Genomic DNA, 10,413 nt, shown 5'->3' on the forward strand with positions numbered 1-10,413 from the left:
CGCTGACCTTTAACCAATATTTAGCTTTTCCTTCATGTATAAATGTAGGCAACAAAATTATTCGAAGGGGCCCACAGACTTCATCAGACTTCACAAGGGAACTGTGACCACCCCCCAAAATGGGCATTTAAGAATACAATAGAGGGCCAAATTCTTGTCAATTGGCAGTATATTTTTTAATCCATAAAGCAAAGAAAGTAGTAGAATGAAAATTTTTTATTTATTTCCAAGGACAATTAAAATAACATTTTTGCATCAATTGCTGTACTTGATCTTTCTAGTATTTAGATTCAATTCTAAATTCTATGATCCTTTAGGGAAAACTCAAACTCTGCCTTAGGAAACTAAGGAAAAGGAAGGGTGGATAGCCTAAAGAATCTGAGGAGATGAAAATGAAGATCTAGGTACCAGTAGGAGATAAAAACATAACTTTTATTCTGTCAGGTCTGGAGTGCTAAGTCATTGAAGGTCAAGTGAGGAAGAGAACAGGAATGATTGCCATTGGATGGAGTGGGACAGGATTTAGTTCAGCCCTTTTGCAGTCTGGAGTCCATTCATTCACACATCAAATCTATCAATTTCTTCTCTTTTTTCCTATTTTCACATCACTTAAACTCTTTTTCTTCACTGTTTCAGGGATGTTGTGTTAGTCCTTCTGTGTGGGTTGGGGAAGCTCCCTACTAAGGTGACTATGATTTCTGTCTCCAGGTGTGTGGAGAAAAGGATGCTGATGGCTTCTATCGAGGAGAATGTGGAGGACGAGTAGGCTATGTTCCCTGCAATATGGTAGCTGAGGTGGCAGTGGGCAGCCCCGTGGTGAAAAGGCAGCTGCTCCAGAGGGGATACATACACCCTGACAATGCTAATGAGGGCTTAGGTATGGTTTCCACCTTGCTTCACATCACCAAGGGTGATGACCAGGGTGAAGTGGTGCTAGGGTCATAAAGAAGGAGTGGGAGGTAGACAAGGGGCCCCTTATTTCTAGGGGCTTTGAAAATATACCGAAAGGGGCAGCTCAGTGACTCCATGGTTAGAGCACTGGCCCTGGAGTCAGGAGGATCTAAGTTCAAATGTGCCTTCCAGCACTTGATACTAGCTGAATGACCTTGGGTGAGTCAATTAACCACATTGCCCCATCAAAAAAAAAAAGGAAAATATACCCAATGATTCATTCTGGGTCCTCAGTTATTTAGTGCAAAATATTCAAAAATTCCTAGGATGATTGGGCTAGGTAGGAGGGGAGGTCTCAGTGCTTTAATCATTCAGGAACTGTTTAATTCCAAGTTGGCCATGAAATTTCCTGAATGAAGTTTTGAAAAATGGGAACTCAGAATGATCTTAGTCTATTTCCTTTCCTTTCCTCTGCTCTATCTCACTGTTTATCTCATTCATCATTTTTTTCTGACTTTGATTAGGGAATGGCTCCTTCCCACTACTTGCTCCCCATTCAGTTGGGCCACCCCCCAAACCCCGGAGATCCAAGAAAGGTAGGCAGTTGTTTGGGTATCCAATGAAAGGGCGTGTCAAGAAAAAAGGCACTTTCTGACTTCCCAGGAGTGACTTGGAAGCTCTGGGGGTCTCTGACCACAGTAGTCAACCCCAGCTTTGTACAAAATCTGGAAAGAGAATTTGCACTGGGAATTAGGAGACCTGACCCTTGTGATAATAATCTCAAGATCTGTAATGTTAGTAAATCATCTAATCTCTCTGAGCATCAGTTTGCTTATTTGTACTTTAAGGAGTTGGATGAAATGGTCTCTAAGGTTCATTTCCTCTCAAACAATCTAGGATTATCCAATGATTCTTTCATTAAAATAATAATATTTTATTTTTTTCCAATTACATGTTATAACCATTTTGACATTTATTTTTTAAAATTTTGAGTTCCAAACTTTCTCCCCTTTCTCCCTTCCCCACACCATGAGATAAGAAATCATATGTGTGTAATCATGCAAAACATATTTCCATATTAGTCATGTTTAAAAAAACTAAGGTGAAAAGTACTAGGCTTTGATCTGTATTTTAGAATCCATCAATTTTTCCTCTGCAAATAAATAATATTTTTCATCATAATTCCTTTGTAATTGTCTTGGATCATTGTATTTCTGATAATAGCTGAGTCATTTCAGTTGATCGTCTCCAATATTGCTGTTACAGGATGCAATGTTCTTCTATTTGTTCTCACTTCACTTTGCACTAGTTCATGATAAAAATTCTTTTTAAAAAATTAATGATGTGACTAATATGGAAATATGTTAAACACAATTGTATATATACGACTTATATCAGATTACTCTCCTCTCTGGGGAAGGGGGAGGGAAGGGAGGGTGATAGAAAAATGTGGGACTCAAAAACTTAGAAAAAAGATGAATGCTGAAAACTATCTTTGCATGTAATTGGAAAAAATATATTGACATAACAAAAATAAAAATATTAATAGTCTTTTTTTTAATCACCTAAATTTCTCACTGTATCTTTCTGCCCAGAAAGTCATAGCATATAATAAAGAAATTTCTCTTATGATTCTGATCTGGGAGAAATGAGGATCAGTGTCATCCCTGAACCTGAGGGAGAAGGGAGAAAGGAGAGGACTGGAGGAACCTAGGAGTCTTCTTGTCCAAAGTTGAACCAGAGGTGCCCACAGTCTACTCTGGGGAAAATTCTGATGAAGCAAAAACCCCAAAGCAAGGGAGATGTAGGGAAGGACAAAATGGTACAACCCAGCAATGTAGGAGATAGAATACTGGACTTGAAGTTATAAAGACCTGAGTTCAACTTTTGTTTGCAACATAGTCACTAATCTGACCCAGGGCAAGTGATTTTTAACCAAAATTAGTTTAAACTAATAAACAAAATGTAAGCCTCAATTTCCTCATTTGTAAAAATGGGAGTAATAATAATAATAATACCTACAGAATTTTTATGAGAATTAATGAGATAACAATTGGAAAGTGCTTTGTAAGTCTTAAAGTGCCACAATAAATGCTATTATCATTATTATAAAACACCTCCAACATTTAAATGTAGAATGAGGCATATATTTTTGGACATGGTCAAAGGACAAAGGGATTTTCAGGTAAAAAGATGAAAGCGTTTGTTCTTTGTCCCCCTTCAGGCTCCTCTTCTCAGCCAGAGGCCAGGGCCAGCCCTAGCACATCCCGTTCCATGGTGGCTGCCTTTGATTATAACCCTCGAGAGAACTCTCCCAATGTGGATGTGGAGGTAAGGATCTTTCCTGCAGAGAGAAGATCCCTGGTTAGGGTTCTCCCAAGCTGAGTCCTCTGAACACTGCCTTCCCTAGGCCATTGGAACTTACCTAGCTATCTCTCTCTACAGGCCGAGCTATCTTTCAAAGCTGGGGATGTCATCACAGTGTTTGGGGCCATGGATGATGATGGCTTCTACTATGTGAGGAGTGGTGGATAAGGACTTTGTTTCTTTCTGCTCCTTAGTTTCTGGCTCCTTCAGGGTTGGACATGGGACAGGGGTGGATTTTAGGGAAAAAATGGGGGAGGCAAGGGGCTCCTGAAAGCTGTGAGGGCCAGGTCAGAAGAGGCATAGCTTTAGACTCACACGCTTCCCTCTGGTAGTATTTTATTGATAGTGTGGCCAGGATGGTTGGTAATGGCCACAAAGCCTGTCCCCAAGGGAGCTTGATGTCACTTGGTTAAAGGAGAGAGATTTGGGGGTTAGGGAAGGGGTTTCAGATGTCTAGTCCAGTAGGAGAGGAGGTTCCTTAAGACCTGACCCCCCCCCCCCACTCAACAACCTTGGTGTGTTTTTTATAGGGAGAGCTGAATGGACAAAGAGGCCTTGTCCCATCCAATTTTCTGGAGGGCATAGTTTCTGGTGAGGACAGGAGGGTAGCTGGGCCATCTAAGGAAAAGGATGCTGGGATCCTTATAGCTGAGAGCCAGGTAAGCACAGAACCAATATATCAGCTTCTTCTATCTCCCTTTAGATCTATAGATGGAGACATATAATAAGTAGTCAAGGGTGATAGTGGAGAAAGGAAAGTTGAAGCCTAAGGGATGGTTGAGACTGTGCCACAATGAATGGGGTGGTGGTGGGGAAACTAACCCCAGATCACAGTCTACTATCACTGGACTGAATGATCAGAACCCTGGATAGTCTAAAAACCTATATGATTTTTTTTTTATGTTTTTGCAAGGCAATGGGATTAAGTGACTTGTCCAAGGTCACACAGCTAGGTAATTAGTAAGTGTCTGAGGTTGGATTTGAACTCAGGTCCTCCTGACCCCAGGGTTAGTGCTTTATTCACTGGTACACCTAGCGGCTCCCAAAGTCTATATGTTTTAACCTTTTCCAGACCCCAATGTCAGGAGCAGAAACTATTGTGTTAGACTCGTGAATTGGGAGAGATGGGTAATAAGGAGTCTGGGTAGCTAACAAAGTAGAGATATTCTAATCATCTACATGGAATTCTTCAAGTCTCTGGGATCAACCATCACTCTCTCCAACTTGGGCACTGACTGAGGGTGGGGGCCAGATTAGCGGATCCTGAGGATACTGGAGAAAACCAGTCAGAACCCATTATGGGAGGGTAGGTTGGGCTCCTGTCTCTGTGGCAGTTTACCCTCTAGACTGGTCGAAGTTGCCTATTCTGCTGGAATGGTCTCCCTCTGGAGAAAGAGCTAATAAGACCTTTACTCCATTCCCTAGGACCTGAGAGGAGGCCGTTTGAGTGAGAGGGCACTTGCCTCTGGTCCACCCTTATAGGTAGTTATATGAGGCCAAAGAAATGGATGAAGGACATGAGGTGCAAATCAGAACCAACCCCAGAGCTGGGTGGGGTGGGTTTGTGTGTCTGTTAGTAACCCACCACCTTTGTTTATTCTCAACCCTTCAGAGAATGAGGAAGAGAAGAGTCCAGTGCTAGATGGAGATAGATATGTAGAGTGACATGTAAGTGGGGGAACCCATCCATCTCCCCCAGTCTCTTACCATTCCATGTGTTTTTCCAGATATTTAGCTTCCCACTCACTCTTCACCAACCCCTAGCCTCTTTCACTTAAATAGAATAGCTCTCCTAGATCAATAGATCATTCATGATTTTTGATAGTAATAGACTATCTCATAAATGGTCATAGCATATGACACTTCATATTATATAATTAATCATATATTATGACATGACATATGACATAATATATTATGGCATCCTATATCAAAAGCATTTTGAGATATAGGATTCTAGTATTGTAATAATTGATAATAATTAGAAGAATCACAAATATCATTAGCAGCAACATCATCTCCTCAATCACAAATACCATTCTCATTAGCAATATCATTATAACATTATAGACAGTGAAAATGATTAAACTTATTTTATATCCAACTCTCAATTGAGGGAGACTGAACAATTTAGATCTATGTATAATTCCAAATCCTCTCAGCTTGGAGGCTTTATTTCTGCTTCACCTTAGTCCAATATTCCTTTAGTTTAAAAAAAAATTATCAGTCTTTTTGAAAAATTCTTAACTTTGATGACCATTGATATACTTTTCTTTTTTGCACTCCTGCCCTCAAATAACATCCTCCCTTGTAAGTAACCATCCAGTACAATTAAGCATAAATAAAAGTATTAGTTGGGTATGGTTATACATACCGCATTCCTTTCTATTGTCCACTATCTGACCAAGAGGCAGGAGTCTTGCCTACTTGTTCTCTTTCAAGGCAGTTGATCTCTGCCTTTCACTTAATTTTTCTAGCAGTCTTTTCCTACTCCCCACCCTCTTATAGGAAAGCAGAGGAAGGGGGAGAAGCAAAGACCCCAAGTGGTCTCAAATGAATTTATATCTCTGAGTAATTGAGAGTTGGCTTCCTAGTCATGATTATTAGTAGTAATAGATTATCTCATAAGTGGTCATAGTACGTAACAGCTCTTATTTCATACTTAATCATATATTATGACATAACGCATATGACATAATATATTATGACATCCTATATCGAGAGCTAATACTCAGAGAATCTGGTATTAGCTCCTATGCCATATGTCAAACAGTCCAGGGGCCATAACACCATGGGAGTGTGGGGTGGTGGTGAGAGCTGGGGCCAGGTCATATGTTGGGGTGAGCTTGTGTTTGGGACTGTGTCTGGTTTGGGGTGCTGGATATAGGATACAAGGAAGAAACTTGAGGTAATGATGCAGCAATGAGAAGGGGATAGGATAGGAGAGTGAAAGAGAGCCAGGGGGCTGGTAAGGCAGTGCAGTATGTTGGAAAAAAGCCCAAGGGTGGAAAATGATCATGAATTTAAAGTTGGAAGAGACCCCAGAAAACACCTTGTCCAACTGCTTCATTTTACATACATCTGGGGAAACTCAGACCCAGAGCAGTTAAACCCAAGTTTGCACAAGGTAGCAAGTGACAAAGGATTTGAATCCAAGTCCCCTGAATCCATTCTTCCTCTATCACTTTTGTGAGGGTGTGTATGGTATGTATGCCAGATTTGGTGTTCTGTTATTTCCATGTACTCCTAATGAATTTTTACCACCAGGGATGAGGCAAAAGGTACAGGGTTAAATTTAAAAAAGAAAAGAAAAATTTGGAGAGGGAAGATGAGGAATCAGAAAAGCTTTAAGTATTGGAGAACTGAACTGAGAATAGTTCAGCCCTGCTCAGGAGACTGGGTTGAGTGACCTGATGTAGTCTTTCCTGCTTGGGAATTGTAGTTTGGAAATTTCCTGATTATTTGGTCCCTCAGTTACTGATTTGAGGAGCAAAATAACCCTCCAAACCTGCACTAAACTAGTCTCTCCTATTGCCTTTTGGGGCTGGGGCCGTCTTGCCTCATTCCTCTCAGTCTCTGGACCATGTTCTTCGAAATAGAGAATGGTTCTTCTTGGAGATTTCTGTCATAGGGAGACATGAGTTGGGCAGGTGGAGAGGGAATCAATCATCTTTCAAGAGACTTTTCCAATTTTAACTAGCAAGAACACCTCTGGACAATTTCCCTGTCTTGGCTTTCTCAAGAACCAGAAAGATTGGGTTGGCATGACAAGAAAGTATATGATACCAGGACCAACTTTGTAAAATGTCAAAGCAGGAATTAGAGATCTTTGTAACATGGAGGAGAAAGCTAAGAAATAAGGGGAAGTAAGTTGATTCAGAAATCACAGAGGAACAGGGACAAAATTGAGGATCCAGAATTCTTTCCTCTATCCTGATTGTTACCTCCTCTTCATTGATAGTTTTGGGGTGGGAGGGATCAACCTTGGGCAGTAAAACACAGTAGGGTTGAACTGGGAGTCTTCATCCCCCTGTAATTGCCTCCTTTGTAATTGGTGGAAAGAAAAAGGGGAAGAAGTTTTAGCAAGCTGGGACTGGGGTGGCAGGGATAACTAAGGAAAGGCACCTAATTCAATTTCCATTCTTCTTATACCCCTCTAGCTCCAGTCTGCCACTCCTCAGGATCTGACTGGACCTTTACCATGCCTTCCCTGTGACTTGAGACCATCTCATCCCCATTCTCTTAGACCTGGGAGCACCCTTAAGTCCAATTTGAGGGAATCATTGACTCCAGCTAAGAAGATGGGGGGTCTCATCTCCAAAGGGAAGAATTTTCTTCAAAAACTGGGCTCAGGAAAGAAGGAGTGAACACAGTCAATGTCTGGAAGACAGAACTAAACCCACTATCTCCTAGACCCTCACCCTGTCTTCCTCAAATGATCCTGAAAGATCCCCCTAAGCCAACAAAGGACTTTTGCCCAGGGGTCTATGGGGTGGGACCCATTGTGGAACTGGGGTCTTGGTCCTTGCACTGCTTTCTGGACATTACTGGTGCTGTGATCCCTGGATGGAAATTAACTTTGGTAATCCCCACCCACCACTACCCCAAAATCTGGGACTCTGGGTATCTGGTGTGTGTGTGTGTGTGTGTGTGTGTGTGTGTGTGTGTGTGTGTGTGATGGGGGAAGAAGCTCTTGAAGCTTCTTGTTAACATTTGTATGTTCCCCCAGGTCCCATGTCTTCCCTCCCTTAAGGGAAAAAAAAAGTTTGCACTGAAGTCTCCCTGTGTCCCCTCCATCACCCCCAACCCTCATAGACCTCTTAGAGGTTGTGTGAATCCCTGTATATATGTACATAAGCAGCCGTGCCTCTGTAGCAACTCTCCAGCTCCATTTTGCTTCCTCTGCACAGACCAACCCCCTCCCAGCCCCCTCAAGGAGAAAGGTCATGCCAAAGTGTGTCCCCCACCTCAACCTTCCCCCAAACAGGGCTTCCTCAGCCCCACCCCACTTCACCTGCTAGCCTCCCCTTCCCCCAGCAGGCCAAGGGTTGGGGGTTTAAGAGGTTAGGGGTTGAGTTTGCCTTATTTGTATCATTAGATTTGATTTCTCTTCTGTACCATCTCTAACCTCTACAAGTGGGGGAATGGGCATGGGAGTGGGGCAAGGACAGAATTCTGCACTTATTTTCATATCTGCCATGCTTAGAATGCAACAGGGGTCCCATCCCCACCATCCCTCCAATCCATAGTGTTCCATCCCTTCCTTCATTTGATCCTGGACAGCCAGCGGGGCGCCTCTGCATGCTTCTTCACATGTTGGGAGGTTGGTTGACTGATCACCTCCATGGCCACCTCCACCGCCCCATGCTGTTCCTGGGTCACAGTAAGGGGTGAGTGTGTGTGTGTGTGTGTGTGTGTGTGTGTGTGTGTGTGTGTGTGTATGAAATTGTTTAAAAAGACATTTTATTATAATAAAGTCTATTTTCACAAAACCGTTACTAGATTCAACTTGGGAAGGAGAATGAAGAATTTTTCCTCCTCAGTTTGGTCTACTTCTCCTGAAGTCTTTCTCTGGAGTCACATGGAAGCAATCTTGGGTTCTTGGAAACTATGCAGGAGCTCTCCCAAGCTGAAAAGGGCTAGACTTTAGCCCTCAGACAAATGGTGGGCTTACTAACTCTGAGTTCTGAGAGGTTCTCATCACCAGGTTGACGAGAGTGTGACCAATTTGTCAATCACTGCTACTCTTTTTTTTAAAAAAGACTTTATTGATTTTTTTTGGTTTCATATTGCCTAGAATTCCCCTTATATTCCTCTATCACTATAACTCTTGAAAAGATCTGAATTGCAATCTGACTTGGTGAAGGGATTTCTTGCTCTGACAAAATTGAAATCCCTTGAAGTATTTAAGTTGGATCAGGGAGTTCAAACTCCAGATATCTAGACTCTGAATCTTGTTGTCCTGGGTATGCCTGAAAGAAGTGGATCATTTTCCCTGGAACCCTGACAGGGGATGAGAGGGAAGTTTTCACTGGAGTCCATTCTCTTAGATAATTCCTTCCCACCCTCCATTCAGTTCCATGACTTGTCCTCAGGGTGAGAGTGGCATTACAATCAATTTATAGAAAATTAGAGAAGTGACTGGGAAGGATACTCACAGGGGCAAGTGAATCCCTAGACAAGGAAATAAAGATGACTTATCGGGGTCCTTGGGTTCATAGGACTTAGAGACGAAAGAAATTAAGGATTCTTAATTTGGGGTCCTTGGAAGTCTATGGACAAGTTTTAAGGGGCCATCGAACTTTATTTTCATCTTTACATATTCATTTTCAATAATTTTTAAAATTTAGCATTTCCTTAAATTATTTAAAAATATTCTTCTAGAGAATCCATAGGTTTTGCCCTGGAGGTCCACGATACAAAAAAAGATTAAGAACTTCAAACTAGTTCAATTACTTCATTTCACTTTTAAATTTATTTTTAAAATTATCTTTGATATCTTTTGTTCTTATATCATCATTTCTCCCCCCCATTTCCAAATATAACCTTTCCCAGCAAGTTATCTTTTATATCAAAGAATAGAGAAGGAAAAAAACAGCAAAGCTAACACATCAAAAGAGTCTGACGGTGCACTCAGTGTTCCACATCCATAGTTTTACATGCTCTGTAAGTAAGGGAGAACAGTACATTTTCTTATCTGTTTTACTCAATGCTCTGTTACATGTTTTTATTGATGATGATGTTGCTTTTGCCCATTTTCAATACTTTAGTAATTTTCCAAATTTTTATTTTACAGATAAAGAAACTGAGGCATACACAAATGAAATGGCATGCTTAGGGTCACAATAGAAGGTAGTAGAGTTAGAATTTGAGTTCAGATCTTCCAATAACTAATTTTCTGTCCTTTTCACAAAGTCTAGTAAGGTAACTTAGGGTAGGGTGAGAGGTGTTGAGAAAGCAGGGGGAAGAAGAGAGGAGGAAAGAAGAGTAAAGTTGGGGCTCAATCTTCCTTTTTGTTCCCTTCCTCCATAACAGTGGTGGGCTCAGTTGGAACCTTTGCTGCCCAAGCCTCCCGGGTTCAAGAAATCCTCTCAGGAAGCTGTGTGTGTAATCCTAACTGAATTCCTCTCCAGAGTGTTTCAACTCCATGTGTTG

The 10,413-nt window shown here is 41.5% G+C and overlaps 1 protein-coding gene across 1 annotated transcript in view; it reads left to right on the top strand.

Moving 5' to 3' along the window:
- Window positions 1-8,710, top strand: part of TSPOAP1 (TSPO associated protein 1) — a 41,169-nt gene extending 32,459 nt beyond the window's left edge. Inside the window, 6 exon segments of the mRNA XM_074223623.1 lie at window positions 709-877; window positions 1,416-1,487; window positions 3,116-3,222; window positions 3,337-3,408; window positions 3,789-3,917; window positions 7,419-8,710. Coding sequence (XP_074079724.1) covers window positions 709-877; window positions 1,416-1,487; window positions 3,116-3,222; window positions 3,337-3,408; window positions 3,789-3,917; window positions 7,419-7,625 — 756 coding nt within the window. The 3' untranslated portion in view covers window positions 7,626-8,710.
- The last annotated feature ends 1,703 nt before the right edge of the window (window positions 8,711-10,413 follow it).

This window comes from Macrotis lagotis, chromosome 2 (genome assembly GCF_037893015.1).
Source record: "Macrotis lagotis isolate mMagLag1 chromosome 2, bilby.v1.9.chrom.fasta, whole genome shotgun sequence".
In the NCBI taxonomy this organism is placed as follows: Eukaryota; Metazoa; Chordata; class Mammalia; order Peramelemorphia; family Peramelidae; genus Macrotis; species Macrotis lagotis.